This window comes from Aythya fuligula, chromosome 5 (assembly GCF_009819795.1).
Source record: "Aythya fuligula isolate bAytFul2 chromosome 5, bAytFul2.pri, whole genome shotgun sequence".
NCBI classification, from domain to species: domain Eukaryota; kingdom Metazoa; phylum Chordata; class Aves; order Anseriformes; family Anatidae; genus Aythya; species Aythya fuligula.
Genome location: NC_045563.1, coordinates 63,818,861 through 63,844,511, shown reverse-complemented (window position 1 = coordinate 63,844,511; position 25,651 = coordinate 63,818,861). Strand labels below are relative to the sequence as shown.

At 36.6% G+C, this 25,651-nt stretch overlaps 1 protein-coding gene across 9 annotated transcripts in view; it reads left to right on the top strand.

The window, feature by feature from the left end:
• GALNT18 (polypeptide N-acetylgalactosaminyltransferase 18) overlaps positions 1–25,651 on the top strand; it is a 309,298-nt gene that overhangs the window by 251,450 nt on the left and 32,197 nt on the right. For all 9 annotated transcript variants that reach the window (XM_032187763.1, XM_032187764.1, XM_032187758.1 and 6 more), the window contains 3 exons: positions 4,393–4,578; positions 8,288–8,425; positions 13,290–13,385. In XM_032187763.1, coding sequence (XP_032043654.1) covers positions 4,393–4,578; positions 8,288–8,425; positions 13,290–13,385 — 420 coding nt within the window. The remainder of the gene's footprint in view (positions 1–4,392; positions 4,579–8,287; positions 8,426–13,289; positions 13,386–25,651) is intronic.

The window sequence follows — 25,651 nt, the reverse complement described above, 5'->3', positions numbered from 1 at the left end:
TGCTTCAGCTTTTTGAGAAATCCCAACAAACCACTTAATTATTAAAAAGTTTTGTTTGCAGTCCAAATGAAATGACGGTTTCAAACAAGGTCACATAAGTTCTCAGAGAAACTGCATGATCTGTGTAAATATAATGAGTGCAGTACATGCTAATAAACTGCTCAACATCGTGTAGGCTTTTTTTTATTAGATTAAGCTTCCACAACATGAAAAGAACACTCAGTGATTAAAGAGATAAAAAGAAACACTATTAATGAGGAAGTGTTATATCATTTTATAATGAAGTATAAATTAAATATTCAAGAGAGACATCAGCTTCAGAATTGTAATTGTTTTGATTAAACATGCAAATTCAAATATGGTTAAATGCAATTGAAAATAATTTACTAGAGGATGTGCATTTAAAAACACATAAATAGAACTGGAGATTTTTTGTCTACTAAAGCATTTTCCAGAAGTGAATGGAATTTGCTTTGAGAAGTTATGACAAGATGAATGTAGACATTTGTAAGGATGTCACCCATCTGTGGTCCACACTGCAGGCTGTGCAACTGCTGTCATTACTGCCCTTATTTTGATGGGAATGAGTGATGGATGAACACAGTGATATTAGGGCTTATACCTTTAAAAATGCTTATGGAATCCATTTGGTGTGTTACTGCTTCTGCATCTGTCCTGTTTGTGCTGTCCCACTGGTCTGCCACCTGTGGTGGTCCTTTACTCCTTTAGCAGACTGTTGTGTTGGGCCATGACTTAGTTCTCTCTGCAGTGCTTCCACTTTCCTACTTTCAGTGTGAAGAATGTGTTTCTTGTTTGCTCTATGGCGCTACTTTACCCTCGCTGCACATAAATTCATGCAGATCTAAGGTCACAGTTATATTGTACATGTAATGTACTTTAGTAAATTAATAGTAAGCAGTGCTTAGGGCTGGGACAAATTATCCATATATGCTACAACAACTAAGATTTAAAAGGAAGGTCATTTCCTACCTCCCTTTTTCAAATAGATTCTCTGTATTCACTTAATGTTCCTATTGTCTGCTACTTGCTGTACTTAGTTTAGGTCACAGGCTCTGCTGATTTTATTTTTTCAGCTTCATGTTAGTTGTCTTGGCACTGCAACTGTCCCTTTACACCGGTCTACAAGAGTTTTAATAGATGAATATCAGACCATTGTGAAAGTCTTTGCTCTGAGCTGAGTCTGTAAGAAAATATATTTCTTAACATTATTTTTTTTTTAATTAAAACTGTCCTTCCCCAAAAGGTGTAGGGTTCAGAGTATTTAATGATTCTGTCCTATACACTTTTGATGTGAGATTTATACCTTATCTGCATGTCTTTAAAAATCATAGTGTGTTGGATGGCTCCAACCATCTCCACAAATAAAGGTGGCAGGGGTGGGATGGGAGAGGTCAGACTGAAGTGTGCAGTTGGTCTAAGGAAAGAAAGAAAGAATGAATAGGTGTTCTTGGCCTAGCTGCAAGATTCCCTTATTTCACACATAATCAGGGAAGAATCAAGAAAAACTAATGCTTTCTGTAGCAGTCAGTTTTCATGTTACAGTGTAATATTCATATATCCTGCTCAGTGTAGTGTTTAGTATTTAGTGTAGTAGGGCTAGCAAAACCCTTTGTTCCTTGCCTGGAGATTCTGCATGTGTGTTTGAGTCAGGATTCCATAGTCCATCAAGATTCCAGGAGAGTTTCATGCCATTTGAAAATCCCACTCTTGTAACACACTGGAGGTGTTCAAGGCCAGGTTGGATGGGGCTTTGGGTAATGTGGTCTGATGGGAGGTGTCTCTGCCCTTGGCAGGGAGGTTGGAACCAGATGATCTTTAAAGTCCTTTAACCCCAAGCCATTCTATGATTTTATGATATACTGCTAGTCCAGTTTTGGTTTATGTGAATCACATTTTGATGGATTGCACGAGTTTTTTGCTCAGAAATGATAGGATTTGCATTTGAAGCTGTTCAATGCAACATGTGTGTTCTGTCAGCATCTGTATTGACAGCTCCTTCTTAGCATTAAATTTTTAAGTTAATCCACAGTTATTGTAGAGTAATTAATTAGTCTTTAGAAATAGAACAAAGATTGTCAGTGTCTGATACAAGGGTGTGGCCACCAGATTTGGTTTATTAGAGTTTATTCAGGTACTAGGTAGTTCTTATTTACAAACTGTATGGAAGACTTGGTCAACTCGGGGTGTTTTATGAAAGCACATATGACTTCATTATAAAGTCAAATTAGATTTTACTGATTAGTGAATCTGTACTAAAATTACACAGGAATGCACTCTTTGAATTTTCAGATTCTGGAAAAAAGAATCAGATATGTGGAAATACAGCTTCTTATAGACAGTGAACTGGCTGAGCTTGTTGTTAAGATGGCATTCAGTTCAGACTTAACCGAAAATCCCACAAAAGATTTCGTGTTAACATGTTGTACTTAGAGAGAGGCCATCCCTATTTAAAATGAGCAAAGGCTAGGCAGAGTAGGCAGGGCATGTAGTAAGTGAATTGTGTTGACATAGGCTAAGTTATGACCATCTCCACGTCTTTCTTGTCTTTTATTAAACTAATTTAAACAGTGTACAGTGAGTAACTTTGAAAATTTATAGTTGGATGTCAATGCTGTACTGAGAAATAGCTTGGATCGCAAGCAGGCATTGAGTGAGCAAAGACTGATGATACTTCACACTTAAACTTTATTACGAAATATAACTGAACCATTTAGAATTAAACCATTGAGAAACTAGTACTTTTGTTAACTTGGTAAACTGGATTGCCCACTTTATATGAAAATTTAAAAGAACACAAATGCTATTTCAAGTTTATTAATTATTCCTGTGCCAGATCAATGGCCTATTTCTTTTTAAATATTTATGAACATCTCAGTTTCACTTTGATGTTGGTAGTGATTAAATTTTTGTATTCTTACAGTTTTCCAAGTTAGGGACACAAGACATGCTGAAGTCTTTTCAGCTCCCTTCTTGACTGTACCATAGGTCCATGGGATAGCTGATCTTCCAGAGAGCTTTGAAAATCAACGCTCTATCTCTTCTCCCAGCATATGCCGAATGCAATTAGGCACCGGTTCAGAAAAGGCTTTGTAAACATTCTGAATCCATGCCACATTTTCTGGTCTCAGGTGCTGCCAAATATCTAAATGCTGTATTCAAGCCAGATGTCTAAATATATAAAATGAATGACTGAACAAAGTGCCTCCTTAGTAGAGCATATGCCTATAGGGCAGACACACCTGAAGGGTCTGAGACCAGCTCCAGATTGTGAATTTCTGCCAACCCACATCCCTGAGCACTGGCATGGACACCAGATTATACACTCTTGGATGAGCTGGACAGGGAAAGGAGCACCTCGCTTTCATTTTTTGCTATTTTGGTATACGACACCAAACCTCAGGAATCTCTGCTAGCAGTATCATAAGACAAACTCCTTCATTCTCATAAGGCAAATATCAAAAGGCAAACTCCTTCATGCTTTCTTTTCAGTGCAGTATGCCTATCTCTGGAACACTGAGGGACTTGTTCGGTAGGATCAAACAGTTTGAGTACATACAGGCTTTCATGTGAACAGCATCCACTAAGCCATTAAGAATCTGCTGTCTTGATCTTTTTGGGAAATTCACATAATACAAGATGCACAGGAAAAGAACTTATATGTAAAATATTTCAGCTACATTACTGACTGTTAAGGCTTCGGATGTTGTTTTCTCTTGAAGTGAAAGCAAAGAAGGAAATCAGAAATTAATATAATACTCATGATAAATGTTATGCGCATTAGCTCAACTGTGATACTGGTCAAATCTGAAACACGCTTGAGCAGGTATACTAACCTACATTATAAGTGTATTATCATTTGTAAGAATAATGTGTGTTGAAATTGTTCACAGAACATTTTCACTAGATAATCTTCCTAATCTTTTGCACTCCCCAAAAGAAATAAACTTGATCCTTTCTATGTTTACAGAAAAAGCATAAGATGAATATATATGATCTTAAAAATTCCATTGGTTTAGTTTCTCTGTAATGTAAGGCTGGCTAGCCCCAGATTCTGAACATTGCATGTATGTGTTGAGAGGGACTGTGCAATCTAAGAGAAATACCTGCAAGGCTTTAAAACTTGAACCCAGATGCTATTGTATTTGGATGCCTTATAAATAATTTTATTAATAATCTTGAGGGTAGCTAAATTCATCCCAGAAAATTGTAATGGGTGGCTAATGGTAATATGCAAATTCTGTAGGAAGGTAAGTAGTGGTAACAATTCATGGTAAGGGAAGGTAATAATTTTCTCCTCCCACAACTGTCTAAAAACGCCACTGGCAGTGGTATAGAGAGCTGTCACTAGCAGGCTGTATTTTCTCTTTCTAGGTGTGGCAGTGTGGAGGGAGTGTTGAAGTTCTACCTTGCTCAAGGATTGCCCACATTGAAAGAGCACATAAACCATACACAGAAGATCTAACTGCTCATGTCCGGAGAAACGCACTAAGGGTGGCTGAAGTCTGGATGGATGAATTTAAGAGTCATGTCTATATGGCATGGAACATACCTCAAGAGGTAAGTCACAAAAGCCCGTGTTTGCAAGCTTTGGGTTTACAGCATTTGGGATTTGGTTCCTACTCTGAATTTTGATTTTCTGCTAGGAATTTTTTTGTTGTTATTTGTATACATGTATAAATATATCTCTTAGGTATAGACATAAAATATTTCTCTACATATATTCTTAAATATAGACATACATTCATAAATATGTATGTAGCTGTATCATATTCTAGAAGTAATTCCTTTGTCTGCAGGTTCCTTAAAAATGAATTTCTTGACAACCTCACTGACAATTCTGCATGGAGACTAAATTTAAGCTAGTAGTTATAGAAGAAAAAAAAAAAAAAAAAAAAAAAGACTAAATTTAAACTAGTAGTTGTAGAAAAAAAAAAAGAGAAGCATCAAATCCATATTACACATCTTATTTTGAATTTTTGTCTCGTACAATCATACAGTTACAATTCTACCAGATTTTGAAGGGAAGGTACTAAAGGGTAAGGAGTGTTAACATCTATCGGTACAAAAGTGGTTGTATCAGTTGTTATTATTTATTAAATGGAAGTGTCCTGACTGCACCAATATATCAGGAAATAAGCCTTTTATACTAAATTTTAGAACTAATTTGTTAAATAAATGAAATATAAATGTAGTTTGTGGGTTGAATTGATTTCTTCAGGTCACCAAGTCTGTCAAGATGTTTGCATGCTAGATCTTGTACTGGCAAAACTGATTTTGTTTATAGTTTCAAAGAGGAAAAAAAAAAAGTATTCTTACTTTTTTCTTCCATGTCCATTATTTTTCAACCACAATTGCACTAATCATTGCACAAAACTGCTTAAATAGCTTGTAATGCAGATTATATTCTCTTTTCATTTTCACAAAGGCTATTGCTGTCAAACAGCAGTGCAGACTTAAAAGCTGGAGACGGCAAGTGCTAAATCAGTTTTTAATAGTACTAGCCTCTTCTACAATGTAAGGAGTTGTCTTTGTTGTAGGGTAATATCTATTAATTTTACCCTACAGAACCAAGCATAAACAGCCAGTATCTACAGAACCAAGCATAAACAACCTTCATTTTTATTTCTTACCACTGTCAAAAACTAAATAAGCACATACATAGCCACATATTTATTCAAAATACACTGGGAAATGTCTTATTTTTCACAACTGAAATAGGCCTTTAAAGCCTGAGAATACTCATTACCTAGTAATTGCTACAGGATGTTTGGAGACAATATGGGACCCTTATGACCATCAGAGGTTTTCCCTGTCAGATGGGGTCTGCACCTTAGAGGTGAGCCCATTCAAGTGATGTTCATCCAGCTTCCGTCTTTTGCCATATGGAAAATTGTGAAGGAATTAAACAAGCACTGGGACTTTGTTTTGTTCTGACAGTCTGATGTGTGCTCAAGTACCCCAAGTCAGTTGTATAATTCAAAGCTGTTTTAATCATCTTTGTGTTCACTGTGCGAGTCCTGGTGCCAGAATCAGGTTATAAGCTCTTAGGAGCTTTGGGACTTTCTTTTCCTTTCCCATGCTAAATTTTGCTAGTACTGAACAGATTCTAGAGCAGTAGGAATCGGGCATGTGTTTAAGAAAGGCTTCTGACCTTTTACAAGGAAGAGGAAAATAGCACAAAACTATACTTACAAGCACTGTAATTGAATCAGTCAGTATATAAAGAAAATCTACGTCATTAGTGTGAGACTGCTTTTGTATATCAAAGGGTTAGGAGCAATGCAGTCTCCAGCTGGTATAAAAACATCATGAGAAAGGGGTATTCAGTGTAAAGTTATATAAAAAATAACTTACATCTTGTGGGACACTTTTAATACAGACTTCCATTAGGCAGGGTGCAAAGATGCACTCTATGAAAGGCTGGATGGGGATGAACTAGGTCAAATTCAGATATCAGACTGGGTAGCAATATTTTTGTTTCATCTTTGCTTATCTCAAGATTAAAGGTGAAATGCAGAAGAGAGAAAATCTTCAAAACAAATATAGCATAAGCTGAGCCAAAAGATGTCAATACCTGATCGTGAGAGACATGCAGAGGACAGATGGATAGCATGACTAAGTACAGTTTTACAAGAGGATAACTACAGCAGTAATTGTCTACCCAGAAGCAGATGAAATAGTGCACTGGTAATGGACAGAGTGGGTCATTGAAATGTAGTTATAATAGTTGGGACTTTCCATAAAATATGTTATTCCAAGGTGTTAACCACATGGCCTGTTTTTTCCATGGAAGAGTTCCCAAATCTGTGGAAAGCCCCACGATCCAATGTTTCCAAAGATTTTTGTCTTTGAAAACTAATAATAATAAAGGGAGTTTGACTCATTTGGCAGTGTGAAATGACTGCCCTCTTGGGATCTCTGTGTGTGGCTCTGAAGTACTGAAGGCTTCTAATGGGGATCTCAGATACCATGGGGATTTCTGTATCATAACTGTGTAGATAAATAGATTTGGAAAAGCACTTAAAACCCCAAGGAAAGATTTTTCAAGTGTCAGAAACAAGCTATACTCTGCATGTGTCCTCTCCTATGTTTTTGTTTTTGTTTTTTTTTTTCCCTCCCTTCCCATTACATTCTCCACTTTGAAGGAACACACTCAGTTGTTCCTGGTGTTAAAGCCAGTGTGCCATGTGTAAGCTGTTTTCCATTTCCAGCTGCATGGAAGTATGTGATTACTGAGGCCCCAGATGCCCTTTCTTACCTCATACAATAAAATGTGAAGAAACAAACTTTGCTTCATGCAAAGTTGCATGAGAAAGGAGCAGGGATGTGATAGACCAATTTAGAGGGGAGGGTGTTTTTTTTTAATAAATATCTTGTGGCTAACAAAATTTTTGGGATATTTATTGCCCAGAAAAGTCTGCTATTTAAAAGAAAGATTATTTATCCTGCATTTTGTTCTGAGGCAGAAGTGGTAGAGAACAACATAGAGCAAAATGTCTCACTTTACTTCCTGTCAAACATCAGCCATGGATTTGCACTTAGATCTCTCTCTAAAAATTTCTGTTGCATGATTTTAATGTGATAAAGTATTGATTTTTATATACAAGGACTTTATGAAACTCACGTTTTATGATCTACAAAGAAGTATGTCACATGAAATTAGGTTAGCCAGAAACGTAAAGGGGAATAAAAACTGGGGGAGAGAACATTCTGCTATTGCTTCTAACAAAAATATCAACTTCTCTTTTTACATTACCACAGAAATGTAATAAGTGATATTTCAGAAAGGTGAGCAGAGCTTCTGCTCTTTCCAGTGAAGCAATAAACCCAGACTTCAGAAATGGCCAGAAAGTGTAATATACTAATGATTAAACAGTGGGATGCCAGCAATAAAGTTGTTTCCAGGGCAACTTGCTTCCTGCTGCCAGTTGCTTTTGGATTTGGAAAGTGCCAGGAAATTAGAGAACAACAGTTATATTCATTGAAAGCTAGATCTAAACCCCACTGATTTCAGTAAGAGTGTTTCCATTGACCAGAGCAGACTTTGAAAGAGACTCCACCATGGTGACCTATATTATATTTGTTAAGGGCACTTACAGAATGTGTGGGTAACACAAACACTCTGTGGCCAGCAGGTGGTGATTATCATAAGTCCTGGTCATCTTTGCAATGAGGAGAGACTCTGGGTGATCAATTTGTACAGAAGAAAGTGTATCACTTTTTCTACTTTTCTACTTTTCCTACTTTTTCTGTTCTTTATGTGCAGGACTCTGGAATTGATATTGGTGATATTTCTGAGAGGAAGGCCCTGCGGAAGAAGCTCCAGTGCAAGACCTTTAGGTGGTATCTTGTCAGTGTGTATCCAGAAATGAGAATGTACTCAGATACTGTTGCCTATGGGGTGGTAAGGATCTTGTTTACATTTCCTATTTTAAAAAGGTGTTGGGGAAAAAGGGAGTAATCGTGGAAGTAATTCATGAAGACAATGCCTGCCTCCAAGTAAAATAATAAGATAAACTTTAAGTCACTAAATTATTCATTAGACTGGTTAGTTGACAGAGATTGCTGCTCTGCTGTAGTTCATGCTGAGATACTCTGTACACTGTCTTCATCCCAGATATTTTTTTTTTTCATTTTGTTCCATGGCTTGCATTCCATTCGATATTGAAAGCACGATTTTTTAAGCATATTGGAGATGTCAGTTGGAAGGATTGTAATCAGCAGGTGAATTAACAAAACAGGCTCAAGATCTCAACTGCAGGCTACTTAATATTGTAGCCAGCGCCTCAAATGTTTCTATTTTGGGATTATCATTGTCATTACTTGTGTGACACTAGTACCCTTGTCTGTGTGAAATCATGCTTGAGTTGCACTGTGCTAATTAAAGCAGAGACAATTCTTGCCCCTAGAAAACCGACAATCTAAACAGAGAGGATAGGTGTGCATGACATGGAAGATGAACATAGTAAGTTAATATGGGCACATAATAAGCTACTAGAGTGAGGATGTCCTTTTCACATTCTCTATCCAGTATTATATTCACAAGAAATTTATTTCCGTGAATTCAATTTGTTGTTTTTTGTTTGTTTGTTTTTTTGCATGCATGTAACAGTTAGTAAATGTAACCACTAAGAGTTGTAGTTACATTTCATACAAGTGAAAGATTTTGTTTGAGACATTTCTCTCCAAAAAGAAGTCTGAGTTCTGCAGTTTGCCAATGTGTCTCTGAGAAGACTGTGAATGTCCCCTAGAGCAGCAGCTCTTTTACAGCAATTAAAGTGATTATACATGTATGCCCCACAAAGTTCCATGACCCCTTTGATGATCAACTGAAATGATTGTGCTGGCTTTTCGTACAACCCACAAAGAAAACACTTCCAACAAAGATTTAGGCCGTTGTTAAATGTGTGACATGATGGTTAACTTCCAAAATAGCTCAAAACAATGCCAAAATCAGACCTGTGTGCAAGGAGCCTCTTCCATTGACTCAGCGGTACCATGATCAGTATTAGATGGTGGTGCAGAGTTGCCTGAGGAGAAGGAAGTATAGCTGCTGATAGATGCATGATTCTGCTTGCAGGTACAGATTAGATAAGGTACTTGTTGCATAGTCTTAGTATTAACTCAGCATCATGTAAAACAAAATGAAAGACAGTGAACAGTCACCTATGATTTTATATTCTGCTAAGACTTTTTCATTGGCCTTTGAAAGCTTTTGCTGGCTATATGAAAAACAAAAAGAATAAGGAGAGTTCATTACAGAAATACTGAACTCACTGGTCAGCAGAACATGCACATTTAGGTACTGCATAATAAAGCACATGATCCAGTCTTTTGTCTGCAGAACATTTGTAGCCTCATCAGCTAAATGAGATGTGAGGAGTGATTTCATTATTTGTACTACCACAAAAGGAGTGGTGGACAGCTGTGGCCAAGTATCTGTACTTGGGAGACTATTTTATGAAATACACAGGCTGTTGTTTTATGAAATGCTTGTATGAAATAAAAAGGTACAGTGCCCCAATCTTTACACTAAGGGTTCCTGTGATCTCTAGTCTTCCTTCACGTCCGCTTTCCTGTTCTCTTGCAAGGAGAAAGGTCTGATATTTCAAAGAAAGTCAGCTGCTTGCTGATTCTCGTTAGTGCTTCTATTCATGAACTGTTTTAATTTATTTTTGTAGAAATACTAGCATTATCATTCATTTAAAAAATAAAAATTACAGAAGCAATCTGAATAGGCATTGTTTGAACATCCAGAAATGAAAAGCTAAGAATGGAGACATTTTCCTCTTGTGTTGTTCGAAAGGACTGAAGTTAGGTATTGCGATATCCTAGCAAGGTATTAGATTACATGTGCAGTAATTAATTTTGCCAAATATAGTAGAATGAAATTATGCACAGAAAACTATATATATAGTTTAAATGTAGCCTTTCATTTAAAAACATTGTGGGATGACTTGGTTTGGTGGGGGTTGTTTTCTCTTTTTTAAGATGATGCATGTGCATTTCCATTGTTTTCAACTATTTCTCTTGAAATATCCATTGAATACCAATTCCAGAGTCCACAGAAGTAATTATTTGGGTTACTTTCAAAAGTTAACAGCACGCCGTGTCCATAGAGAAAAATGATTTGTTTACTTTAAACCTGCAGATTTGTCTCTCTGTCGTTTCAGAAGTTGGGACTAGGTTTGGGGAAATAAAAGTTTCCAGAGCTCTTTTTCTTCCTAGGTACTTCAGGTGTGACATAATTAGAAAAATGACTATTGGTCCTGACAATTCTAGAACTTCCAGATCCCTCTGTCAGGAAGAGAATATAATACAGTAGCACTGGCAAAGTACTGGTCTGAGAATCAAAGATTTGAGGATTTATGAATTCTGCAGTACATTCAGAATTAGGAGAAAGCAACATAAGTGGGGCCAGAAGTATTTTGTGTAGGACTAGTTCCCTGATTCTAGCTCCATGTTTGAGAAAATTTTGCAAATACAAAATTTCAGTAGTATATCTCTGTATACTGTAAGGCTGTTAAGTTTAAAAGGGAGCAAGTGGTAGTACTAATTATTTCTTTGGGGTTTTTATTTGTTTGCTTGTTTGTTTTCAGTGGGGGGACTGACAACCTGGTTATATTTTGGGTTATAATTAAGTCTTGATAGTCTAAAACTGCATTATCGACTTAATTTTGGGTTGCCACGTAGCCATTAGATTTTGGAAAGGGATAGTTCCTAAGAATCTTGTGACTTTGTACAAGATGCTAGTATGTGGTAGCTTCTACATGGGCCTCAGATTTTGAAACAAGTCTTGTAGTCATCGGGCCAATGTCTTTTATTCCCAGTTTTCTGTAGTATTTATTTCTCTAGGAATATTTTATCTTAATTGTAGAGTTGTTTGGGAAAAGAGTTTGAGCAATTCAGTCTGGAAAGCTCCTGTTATATCTCTGTTTTCAAAGGGGTCTAGCATTTTGTTTCTTTTTTCTGTAGTGCCTGATCACGGATACTGCTGTTGTTAGGGCTAAGGTCATGGTTCTTTTTACAGCTTGGGAACCTACAGTTTCTGAATCTGTTTTACTGCTGGGCCAGCCCTTTAAGATAAGTCATACGCTGATGTTGGCCAAGGCAGGTGTGTTTTGCTTCCTTTATCATGGGAATTATTTTGGGAAAGGTTATAATACTCAGGTTAGGACAAGTGGTAGAGTTTGAGTTTGTGGAAGAGGTTTTAAAAAGCTGAAGTCAGTTATGGATGCAGGCTTGAATAAGTAAGGCTTGTATTTATCACTGATCTAGATAAAGTGCTGCCTAATATCTGATTACAATTAGAGTCATGGTTGTGGTTATGCTTAAGGCTAATGGATATAAAGATTAGAGAGAGGAAACTTCACTTAATTCTTGAAGCTTGCACCTAAGAATAAGGCCAATATTATCATAGAATCATAGACTGGTTTGGATTGGAAGGGACCTTAAAGATTTGATTTGCCCTTGGTGAAGCCATGTTGGCTGTCACAAATCACCTTGCATTCTTCCAAGTTCCTTAGTGTAGTTTCCAAGAGGATGATCTATGATCTATGATCTTCCCAGGTGCAGAGGTAAGGCTGACCAGTTGGTAGTTCCTAGTGTCTTCCTTTCTACCCTTTTTAAAAAATGGGTGTGATCTTTCCCTTTTTCCAGTCACACATTGATATTGAGCATGTATTTTTCTCTCTGATATAGAGATTTGTCATGTCTGTTACCAAAGTTAATTAGGTTTGGAGTTAAGGTTTGGAAACTTTGTGAAGATGAGTTTATGTTGATTTTATTCACTGCCTGACTTCAGTCTCTGTCTTGTTCAGTTCTTACATACCACTGCACTTTTGGATTTCCTTTCTAAGCATATCTATTTATTTTTCTCAAAGGAGGTCCCTGTACACAGCTGACAGGACTGCTCAGTCTCTGATGGTTGCAAACTACATTGCCTCTTCACTCACTCCATCAGACAGTTCTCTGAACCAGTCTTATACCACTGAACACCTTTGTACATGCCCATGGTATGCAACCCACATCTTTGGCATTACACTCTACAAAGACCTTTTAGCCACCTGTGCTCATTAATTTAGCACTTCACTTACAGAAAATTCTGTCTCAGCATTGCATAGGTAACATATAGGGATTAGTGAAGAACCACGCCAAGTGCTTTGCAGTCCTTTCATGGTTGGATTGCTCTAGAAGGGTTAGTCCTGAATAATGCGAAGCAGAGCTAATGCATACCAATTGGCTAGAAGTCTCTAAGTGTCAGCAGAAAGGATTTTTTGAATTACTTCCAGAAATCAAACGAATCTCCTGAGCGATTCTGAAAAACAGTTTTATTAGAGGACTTTCTCTGTGTTTAAAACTCCATCCATACTCCTCAGCTACCTTCACACTGTTTAAATATATATATATAATAAAATAAATAAAAAAACTAACTCTTTTATATATAGTGTGTACCTTAGAAGCATAGATTTTTCTATAAAAATATTTAAAAACATATTTATAGAAAAAAAATATTGCTCTCTGAAGGCTTTTTGATATCTACCCTCCCTGAAATCTTGTGCAACATTATTGAAATCAGTAGTGTTAGATTATCTACAAGGAAGTATTTAGTCCAGGTGCTTCACATATCTTCACTTCAACAAGTATTTTTACTTCTGCATATTTCAAGTACATATGATTTTATTGAAAAAAAAAAAAAGAAGAATGTAATCATATTTTTTTTTTCTGATCTAGGACCTGCTTGATCTCTTTCTTTTTGTTTATTTTAGCTGCAGAATTCCTTGAAAAGTGATTTGTGCCTTGATCAAGGGCCAGACACAGAGAATATCCCAATCATGTATATCTGCCATGGAATGACACCACAGGTTAGTTTGGCTAATGATGTCGCATATATTGCTGCTGCTTTTTCTAGACTGATTAAGAGGAACCGTCATGTACCTGTCACTGTTTTCCTGCAACAAAACCTCCTTATGCTGTTTAGTATCTCTATTACAGAAAGCTAGAAAATTAATTCTGCCCTAAGTTAGGAATTACTGACATAGTAGCACTTTGACAATGAAGTTTGTTCGTTCATTTTGAAAGAATTTAAGAAATATGAGAGTCAGCACTGACACAGTTTTGTTGATAAAAAGTTTTCATTTCTGATGTGTGTGTGGTGTGTGAATGACAATGCATTTTAAAATACTTTATGCACATACGTGAGTATATTCATAGTTTATACATTATCTGAAACATCTTTACTTGATATGTTTACTGTCTCATTTTCAAAAATCTGAAATGTACAGCCCCCTTCTTCACTAATGTACAACTCCCATCTGTGTCAAAAACCAAAACCCAATCATCAAATCTCTTTTTTTTAAAGCTCCTTTTTTTCTTTTTCTGCTGTTGTCCTGTTACTCTAGTATGTGCCAAAGACTAAAATTACCAAAGTCCTTCTATTTTCTTACATAACATTAGTATTTATTAACTTGGCAAACAAGAGGATAAAAGCTCCCTGAGTAGCCAAGCATCTGGGCATAGGTGAAAGCGTTTCTAGGCAAATCCTGACAGTAATAGTTACATTTTGCATCATCTAGAACATGCTTGTTAAAGTCAGATGTGCAAATTATGTAACACTGAAAAGTAACATATGCAAAAGTGGCATAAAGAAAATGTATGTATTTGTGAAAGTGATTGGAGCCTCTGAAAAATCCCTCTAGTTTGAATTATTTTTTTCTTTGACAACCTCATTTATTTTCTCAGAAGGGGCCCTATTGTGCTCTACTTAAATAATGTAGTTTTAGCAATGAAATTGTCAGTTATGTGAATTGACAAAACAGTAAACAAATTATCCTAATATTTTAGATATAAACTTTGAGCAAAAAAGTAATCTTGTCCTCTGTACCTGGATATCTTATCTGGAAGCATGAATTTGGTAAAATGCAGATGAGATTCTGTACTTCCTTGCCAAGTTACACATGCTATAACTGTGTTTTGTAGTGACTTCCTTTGTGAGGGCCTTTAATATTGATCACTAGTGACATCATGTTTGAGTAAGTTATGAATGATAAGGACAAAAATATCTGAATATCCCATCCATCAGACCCATTCATTGCAGGGGCTGTAGCTTGTCACATAATTACGTAGTACCCACTGTTTGCCTCCAGGATGTTTTTAAGCTAGTCCTTAGCGTTAGCTAAGGAACTGTGTAATTCACTCAGAAGCCAGAGCCATTTACTAAATCTTTTGGGATGGTTCTCTAACTCTATTCTGGCATATCATCTGTGATGGTAACACACTACTGTCATAGTTGTGAAATCCAACTAGAAATTTTAATTATAGTTAAGAGGCAAACAACAATAACAACAAAAAGTTGCTTCAGTAAGCACAGTTTAGTATTCACCAGATAAAGAACTACCTTTGAATGTCAGCTGAAGTTCAGGATAAGTGACATAGTGATGAATAAATGACAGAGGGAAAAGGGAAAATTCTGTTGACAAGATTCTGATCCTTTCATAATTACAATATGGACTGTGTCTCCTTCCCGTTACTATATATATTTTGTAACAAATGGTGATTAAAAACAACAACAACAACAAAAACATGAATATGGCACATATACAAGCAAGATCCTGGTAACGAGTGAAAACTGTAAGAGCACAGTCTTTTCTCTGTGTTACAATTACTTTAGAAACAGGGAAAGCTCTAACAAAAAATATTTCTCATACTTCTAAGAGATATCCATTGCACATACAGAATCTCTTGTTAAAGCAGAAATACAGCCACATGCATTTCCTCTAGCATATCAGAAATATTTGAATAAATATTCCATTTAATCTTCGTGAACCTGCTAGTAAGTACAAAAGACACAGGTAAGATGTTTGTTGTATTCTAGTAGTGGTGAAATGTTGTATAAAGGGGATTACTTTGCTCACTTGTCAGTCCTTATAGAAACAAGTTAGTCAAAAAGTTTAGTCTTACAGTTCAGGAGTGTTTGTATGACTGAAGGTTTTGGTGAAGCTGGTACTAGTTCTGGTGCAAAGCTTTGCTGTCACAGAGCTAGATCTGGCTGCCAAGATCTATTCCCTCCAATGCAGTTTAATCTGTTGTTTGTAGTTATTGCTATAGCCTCTCTTCTAAGCTGAGTAACTTTTTTTTTTTTTTTTTACTTTTTTTTTCCCCCAATACCGTCTTTCAAATGTTTTTGGATTCTTAGCTTTCTGTGTGGGAAATAGCTTAGATGAGCTATTTGACATCAACTAATCATTTCTGGATTGTATATGTGGATAGTTTTCCTTCAGCATGTTTCATTCAAGAAAGAAATCACTGAAGAAAAAAGGTAACTGTGTACCTGCCATAAAGAACGTACTTCGTCTTTTGCAGACAATATTGAAAACAGAGAAATATTGTTTACCAGCAGTAGTTAAAACAGGTTCCTACTATACAGCAGTGGTGGTGAAAAATGTTGCTTTAGTTGCATGAAAATAGCTCAGAGGCTAAGCACAATAGCCTGCAGTTCTTGGCCAAAGAGGGTGCACTGGATACAGACAGCCTGGGGGGATGTGAAGAAGCAGATCCCCTTCCATGTGATGATAGAGGGAAACTGGAAAACTGGGAGATGTGGTAGACTGGGAAGGGAGAAGGTGACAGGAGAAGGTGACAGTTCAATTCTTGAACTTTAAGGAGCAAAGCCACTCTTCAGTCATACGTTTAGACCTTAAAGAGCTCCATTTCCAGCAGTGCCCGTTTTGCATGCAGAAGTTGATTGCTTGTAGCTGCAGTAAGAACATGCCCCAGGCTCAAGTGAGTTCTCTTCCTAATTCTGGGAACTGTCTGGGCCTGAATGTTTGGTGTTGTTTAAGACCACTGTTTAGTCAGGCCTGCAATCTTAAAGGCAGACTGGTGACAGTATGTCACTTGCATTAAATCTTCTCCTGAGTATTTGGAAGATTCTTTGCTTAAATGAAAAACCACATTATTAGAATCTTTATGACTGTTGGATAATAAACAAGTACCATCAGTCAATGATGTGGTAAGTTTTAAGTCCAGATTTACATTGAAAAGTGCTTGGGACTGAGGGGAAAATGAGCACTTCTGTGTCTTCCCTTGTTCAGTTGCTTCTGGCTCATATCTTTCTTAATTGATAAGCAGTTAAACCAGGAATCCCATCCAAGGATGTGAAAGTCAATATAAAACAGTTAGATTGCGAGGAACTCAAGTTGAAGACCAGTGTCAGAAGACTAGATTGGGTGGGAGAAGTACTAGAAAAGAAATGCAGGTGAGAAGGGACACCCACCCATTCATATTCTTTCATGTTCTTGCAATAGATTGCAGAACTGACACTCAGAAACATATGAGTACAGCCCTATCCTATGAATTATTGCTTCTCTACTGAAAGCAATGGAAGAAAGCCATGCCAATAAGCAGAGTTGTGCCAGCTTACACTGCATGAGGCTCTGACCTGAAAGCTTCATGTTGCATTCTAAGCACAGCGTGTGAAGTACTGGAAGCAGCAGTTATAAGAACTCTCTTGAGCTTCTAAAAGCTCTTTGTATGATTTATGAGTGCTCCTTTTTAAATGTTATTCATGTATATTTTCATAAAAACTAATTTTTCTTCAGTGTAATTTTTTAGCATGGTGGTTGTTTGTAGACAGATACTTGTTAATTTGTAAACGAGAACATAGTAAAAATAGCTATCACTGAAGGCATTTTTAGTCAGTAAAAAAGTACAGGATTGGTCACAAACAGCAGTTATTTGGTGAACACCAATTTGTAAACTCCTGGAGAGGGAACCATTCGTAGATATTCATCAAGTAATTACCAAAATAATTAAAATCTCTTGGCAAGTATCTTGGAGGGGAAAAAAAAAAAAAAAAAAAAAAGTGAAAGAAAGAAAGAGAAAGAAATCTGATAGTTTATTTTCAATGAGTAATGTAGACATCTCCAGAGCAAAACTAATGTGATCTTCAGGTTATTGAGACATTACAAATATAAATATCTCAAAATTGAGTTTTAATAGAGCCTTGTACTAAGTCTGTTAGTGTGAAAATTTTTCTTCAGATCCCCGTGTCTAGTAAGATTTGCATTGTGTTGGACAATCATCTCTGCTAGGAATGCTGGGAGAATGACCATGTACTTTGTTAGAATGAGCATTAAGAGAATTTGGAAGCAGAAGCACTAGCCCTCTTAGGAGTGCCTTTCTGTGTATCTGAAGTACTCTGACCAAGAACCATTATAAACCATACTATAATGAGAAATTAACAGATAAAATATGAGTATATCCTTCCCTACAGTTCAGTCTTCCCATGGCACCTTTCCGTTTGCTTTAAAAATAAAATCATGGAAGTACTGATGCTGCTTTCCCCTGACAGTCTTGATTCTGCTGCCAACAGTGCACCACAATACTGCTGTCAAGAAAAGTATTAGATAAGGGAATTTCTGAAGTTTGAGAACAGCATATAGCTGTGATGAGTCAGATCTCTAGATGGCTTATGGATGAATACCTGTTCTTTTTCTCCTGCAGTTGCAAATTAGAGAAATAATAATTATTCCAGACCCAAAATACAGCATTCTTAGAAACTATAATGACATACTTGCACTTCATATATATATATATATATATATATATATTTTTTTTTTTTTTTTACTTTTTTTATTTTTTGCTATGTGGAAGTAGGGCCGTGTTTTTATGCGAGTGTGTGAAACATGTAAGTGTTGCAAAGCAAGGCTCTTGTGTAAGAATATCATGAACCAGATGGCCCCACGTCTAGCAGCCACTGATACTAGCACGTTTCACGAAATAATGAAGAGAAAAAAGCCTGCTGATTTGGATCAATGATTGACCCTTCAAACTTGAAAAATCACTGCCCTGAAGATGAAACATCTACAATAAACACTTTCAGGGAGCTTTTTCTAAGAAAGAAAAAGCAGCAAAGCAGCTGCTTTAACAGCTGTCAGTCACTTGCTACCTAAGGATGGCTGCTTATGTTTGTCTTCAAGGTAAAAGTTAGATATATGCAACATCTGTGTACAAGACAATTGATCTCGCATCTGCACTGTATAGTACCTTTCCTTTTTAAGGACCTGCTAATATGTTGATTTGAATTTAGCAATTATGTGGTTTATGATAATTATTTTGTTAATAACTATGTGTGCAGAAATACAGAGTGCTGTACAAAAACTGAACTGTGCAAAGAATCCAATTACATCATGGCCCAAATACTTTGCAGTGAAAAGTCACGTTGTGCAGTAGAGAAGAGAGTAGGTTTTTTTCTCTCTTCATACAGCCAGAGTACATCAGTATTCATACAAACTGAAGCAGCTGCATCAAGACAGTGGCAGCTTAGCAGGTCAGCCTGATTCTTTCAGGAGGACAGACATGAGGACTGGGATTCAGCGAACAGGTGACACTGCTGGGCACGGAGTTAAGCCCTATGTACTTTGTAGCATGGCCACCTGAGATTCTCACAGCTGTGCAGCCTTTTTTCTTCTAGTCTCTCTCTGCAGACTCTACAGATCAAATGTCCCTGCATTTGATCTGTGCTTAGTGTTCCTCCTGAGACTGCATTTGACAGAGCACAAACTTAGGCTCATTTTCCTTTAACTTGTTCACTAAGGCTTGTGGAATGATCTAAGTGCTGGTGCTAACACTACTTCATGCACATGCGACGTGCTTCCTGGGAACAAGGGTATCTGTGCAGTAAGTGTTAGTGGAACTAGAATAGCTGTTTTTTAATCTAAGGTTTTTCAGCTTAGTAAAAATACAATTAATGGAAGATAAGGTGACTTGTAGATTTCGTGAAACTGCCTAGCAAGGATGATTATAAGCATTTATGGACTCTAATTTTTATTTAAAATATGTTATGTAAAAGGCCTAATTGCTCTGACAATTAATATCTTATATAATGTACTCCTGCTGAGTAGTCTACTGAGACTATTTATATTTCTCTTGATTTCTTTCAGTGCATAAATCCTGGTTTGATCATAGTAAAGTTAATAGAAACTGTGACCTTGATAGCAATGGAAGCAAAATTTGGTGTTTTGCATTTTTTCTGATGTGTGCCTGAGAAGCTAAACCCATGGAAGACTTTTTCAAAGCTGCAGCCTCTTTAGATTATAGAACAGGTGCATTTCCTATTGTATGTTTTAAGTTTGATTCTGGCAAAATTCTCATTCACTTCAGTGCATAGTTTCAGAAAGAGAATCTGTTAATTTTGAACCATTTGCCATGAGTAAATTATTTTTGTGCTAGCAATGGTTTGATTCAAGAGGCTTTCTGTTGATACAGATTATGTGACCCATTACCCAGTCTTCTGTATTGCCTGTCTCATTCAAATGCAGTATCTATTTCCATGTAGAGGAGATTCTCTTAAACTGAAGAGAGTTGTCCATTTGCAGGTGAGGATCACTAGTATTGCATTATTAGCTTGTAAACTACACGTATGGCTCTAATAACTATGTTCGTTGTCTCAGCAAATAGACTGTGAGTGATTTGTAGACCGCGTTTTTCAGCTTGCCAACTAAACTTGTCTTTATAGTGATAGGACCAGAGTCAAACCTGTCTCATCATTTTACTAATTTATCAAACATAATGAATATGGACTCTGCCATAGATGATGCGTGTTTCAAAAATCAAATAATTTTAATTTTTGTACTTCTTAGCCCTAGGGTTATCCTCTTCTTTGTTGAATTCTGTTGCCTTTCTATACGACTAAATCCTACGTTAGCGTTATTGATATAGGAGGAGATGGACATACAGTTACTGTCTCTATAGTTTAACTGGAAAGAACTTAGTATTTTATAAAATGGGTGAGGCTGATGCAGGAAAAAGAGGGTAAGCAGAATATCAAAGGAATTGGTTTTCAAGCTGTTTAATATCTTGTCAAAACATTGCATTTTATAGAATTCAAATCATACTTACTGAACTTGTTGTGGTCACTCTAAGAACTTTCCTCTCTAATTTACAGTTTCCTCAAATATCTATACTAGAAAACCCACACTGAAAATGTCATTGAACAAACTGTTGTGAACAGGTGCAGTGCTCAAGAATTTTAAATTATCAGAGCATTTCAAACTCTCATGTATGGTTTTAATTTATGAGAGATTATAGTTGTTAGCCTAGATATTATACAAGAGATCAAAACTGTTCTTGTTTGGGATGTAAAAACGTACATGCATTTTCAAGCAATTTTTTTTCTTGTGTTGTAGCATATATATATATATATATATATATATTTTTTTTTTTGTATGGATACTTTTGGCTGAGAGAATTTCAACAAGTTAAAGCATCAAAATATTTGAAAACATGGAATATCGCTGAGCTCCTAGATGATAAATCTGGCACTGGATTTTGGATTCATATTCTGTGCTTTTCATGTTGAACACTAAGCCGGTGAAAGCTAACACTGCTTTTCATACTTGGTTTGGTTCAGGTGTATAGGATTACAATCGTTTATTACATATACCCAGTGAGCTGATATCAAAAAGCTTAGAGCTAACATCCCCTGAATATACTGGCTGTTGTGTTTTTGAAGCTGCTGCTGACTTCTGCAATGGTTGGCTAATATCCTGATGTAGGAGCCTGAAGTTGGTCCAGTCAGAGATCTCACTTTGGCTCTTAGCAAATAAGCACTCTATGTACAGAGCACCATGGTTTCTCCATGGTGGGTACTAAACCTGCTGAAAGCAATGGAGAACTGCCACAGAGGGACAAAGTATCTTCAGAAAGGAATACAGCTGGTAGCTCAGCAGCAGTGAAGTGGTATTTACTTGCTTGATGCCATCAACCATGGTTATAAACACCTTGCGGTCTCTGCAACAGCTGCATATAGACCAGCTGTGCTATGCAGCATGGCACTCGCACTCAGTGCTGCCTTGCAGAATAACCCCAAGCTGGGCACAAGATACCAGGCTCTAGGTGTATCCTGCCTTCCCTGGAGTGGAGCTTGCTGTCTCTGGCCTTGGACACGATGTGACCCATGAGGTAAGAAGTCAGAATCTTTATTATTTCAGCAGTACCTCACAAATGTCCAAGCTTTTTTTTTTTTCTTTTAACAAAGACTTAGGCTTCTGAGGCTGCATATCTGCAGTATGTGGATATTCCATATGTTGCTTTAGTACTGAGTTGAAATATTTTTTAAAAATGAAATTAACTTCCAATTTCCTATTAACATTTTCCCTACAGGGTGGAATAGGTTTAAAAATGTCCAAAGTTCAGTTAATTTTAATTTCAAAAATACACAGGCCAGTCAAAAAAGAAGGATAAGTCTTTTGCTTGCTAAAGTGTAAATGTTTTTAATTAATGGCATTTGGAGAAAGAAAACAGCCATGTTGGGTTTCTGCAGTGTCTCAAACTGATGCAATTTGAGTATTTCATATTTTATAAGTCCATTAATTTTAAATAGATCAGAATTGTAGGTCTGCTTATTATGGAGCAATTACTGGAGTTATCCATGTTTTAAAGATGTCTCTTCTAGTTGGAAATCGGCATTTCAATCTGCAGTTTTAAGAACCAATTGTTGCTTATGCTATAAATTCAGCATAAAACCAATATAGTTATTATAACACATGTAGAGCACTTGGAGATTGATGTTTTAGTAATTGTCAGATGGTTGTCAATTTTAACATTCGTTACTTTAAAGTTCTGAAGGTCAGATTTTTGTTTCTCCAATTCTTGACAGAATGTGATTAACTGTTAAGAGAGGGTAGTTAATACAGTTGATGGAAGTTCCACTTTAAAATTTCTTCAGTTTTATTGATAATTCTATTATGTCATTCTATTAATTGAAGTCATCCACTGGCTCATTTGGAATTCATGAACCAAATTCAGTCCCCATGAAAGCATATGTAACTCCCTCAGTAATTACATGAGCCATATTACTTTCACAGCATTCATTCACATTCTGATCAGCTCTTCAATTTCAGCTAGTTTCTCTCTTGTATTGTTCACCATTTGCAGAGTAGGGTGTTTTGCAAAAATGCTTATGGAATGATTGTTTCTAGAGTTTTTCTGTGAACCAGGGATTTTTCTCCTGTTCATTAGCCATCTTTGTCCAATCAGGAAGCAGAAGAAATATCAGAAATTATTTCTTCACATAAAACCATGATTGAATATTCATGAATAACTCTGAAAAAAAAAAATAAAAAATCAGCATTGATTTGTAAGCCAAGAAAAGAGCTATGTTTGTCAGACAATTTATTTGGAAATCAGCAATCCAACTAGCCCTTACCGAGAGCTGAGTTCAGTCTAAACCTGGTCATATTTACAGAGTAGAAGTACGTTTCCAAGAAGGAAGTATGACACTTTAATAAGTACAGACTTTAATTTAGCACTGTTTCAAGAACCAGTGGCTAACAATAACAGCCAGTTAGATACAAATTAGTAATGTGGTGAATAGTCATGTAAAAGCAGATGATAAGCTATCATAAGCATTGACGGATCAAGGCTGATACCATTATGGAAAACTGTAATTTAATGAATTGCCAGTTACAGGACTTAGAGGTAAGTACGTGGAAATATACAGCCGGTAGCATATTGAAGATTACAGTAAAAAAAAAACCTCTAATCGTCTTCTTTGGTTCTTAAATCTATAGATCTATTAACATGTCAAATAAGCAGCGATCACAGTTAGTGGTTCTTTGAATTTTGGTTCAGTTTCTGAATTTTCAGTTAAATATTCAGATTAAACATTGATTAAACAAATTAGATGGGGATAACTCTGTTATGCCAAGCATATCTGCTCAGCTGGCTGTCCATAAAGGCTTATAGCAATCAAGCAACAAAACTGATGAATGAATTTAAAGCATTCAGATGTTACTACAGTCTTAACTTTGTATTTGTTTTGCACTGATTGCGAACATTTGCTTTGTTTCTCTTGCTATGCTAAAGACGTAGTGATTTGTTCAGCATGCATATTCCTTTCATCTTATATTTTTAGTCCTTTCAAATTCTGAAATTAGCCTTAAAATGTTGAGGTCAAAATGACTCACTTGCTGATGGCATCAATTTTGGAAGGAAAAAATAGCAGTACAACTTAACAACACAGATTTGTTACAATAACATGTCATTTAAGGTTCTTAAAACCTCAGAAGAAGTGACATAGGTTACCACATTAAACCTGGAACTTCTATTGATTGTGCTGCTTTCTTTTCAGAATAGAACTCTGTGACTAGAAGGGCAGGGACAGAACTCAGTAGGAAAGAGAGAACATGCCTAGGATGATAAATCAGAGTTGTGAATTTCAGATCAGTTTTGGGTGTTCATCAGATCCTCTATTTGATATTACCATAGGACCAAATCCTCAAATATTTAATTTATTCAAGGGAGAACATCACATGCTGTTCAAATAGAAATTTACAGATACCATTGCATTAATGTAGCAGAATGTAATAAAAAGGTTCCCTTTTTCATACTGTGCCTGCAACGAATTCTCAGGATATGATCATACAATGGGTACAACTGACTTCAGCATATTCTATTATGTCAATGTTCCATAAACATCATATAATTACTTAGTGTTGCTGGGTAGAATTATGAAAATGATTGACTAATCATGTTCTTATTTACTTGTTTCCAGTGTAGTCATGACATTAAGTCCTCTCACATACTGAACTGATATAACCATCAAACTTATACTCTCTTTTGTCACTATGAATTTGGTGGTTTTAGGAATTTCTGAAGTAATCAGATTGCTTTTTTCCTAGACTAATTTTTTAAATTCAATATTGTAAGTCACGGGAGTAATTGTAAGTGTTTGCATAATGATGCATTGTGAGAATTGGGACCTTCCTGAGCACTCTAGGCAAACTTAAGTGTGAATTGTCAAGTGAGGTAAATGTTATTCTGCCAGATGTGTGACACACATAGTTAATATTATGAAGTACCTAATTTCCCACTTTCAGTAGGAGGCATACTGAATAATTATGGTTTAACTGTTTGCTACAGAATGCCCATTTCTGGCTTCGAAATGTAGGTTTGGAAAGTTCCCATCAGGAAAAACACTTGGTCCATGGTCTCAGGTAACCATGACTTCCCCAAAAGGCTAAAAGTTCCCCAGGAACTGAGATGGATATAAAAGACACTGATATTTCTGACACCTGCTAAGGTACATCTTAAGGAAATTAGTTAACTTTTTGAGTTAATGAGGAAATGAGTTAACTCATGAGAAGAGAAGGCTCTAGGGACACCTTACAGTGGCCTTCCAGTACTTAAGGGGGCCTACAGAACAGCTGGAGAGGGACTCTTTGTCAGGTAGTGTAGTGATAGGACAAGGGTTAATGGCTTTAAACTAAAAATGGGGAGATTTACCATTAGATATAAGGAAGAAATTCTTTCCTACCAGGGTGGTGAAGCACTGGAACAGGTTGCCCAGAGAAGCTGTGGATGCCCCACCCCTGGCAGTGTTGAAGGCCAGGTTGGATGGGGCTTTGAGCAATGTGCTCTGGTGGTAGGTGTCCCAACCCATGGCAGAGGGGTTGGAATTAGATGGTCTTTAAGGTCCCTTCCAACCAAAACTGTTCTATGATCCTGTGAACTTTAGCCAAGTGAAGTAACCCATAGAAGTGTTTCATCTTCATTCCAAATCAGTAGCAGCTATTTGGGATGAAGCTTCCACACTCATAGTGAAGGACAAACGCTGAGTCTTTAGGCTCAGTGACAATGACTAAAGCTTTAATCAAAGTAAGGCTGGCCTGAGGATTGCAGTCCATGCCTAAGGAAAGGCTACTGAGCTAATACCTATGAAATGTGGATCAGGCTTTAAATGCAGAGCAGCTTTAGAGAAGTGAGATACTTTATACAACCAGGAAACTGAGTGTGGTGAGCCATGTACTGTAGAGAATGTGTAGACAGTAATAGTTTTATTAAGAGATAACACATTTCATACACTTATTTCGAGATATTGAAATCCAAGGAAGTGTGAGTTCATTAGCATTAAGTTGATTGTTGAGTGAAGAAAGTATCAAAAAATGTAAATAAAGACCAGTCTCCCCTGAAAAGGTAACATTTTGTATTACAAGTGAAGATGGATGGAAGTCATCAAAGAAATGGCCAAGGACCTGGGAGTATTGGTTGATAGTCAGCTGAATATGAGCCGGCAGTGTGCTCAGGTGGCCAAGAAGGCCAACAGCATCCTGGCTTGTATAAGAAGCAG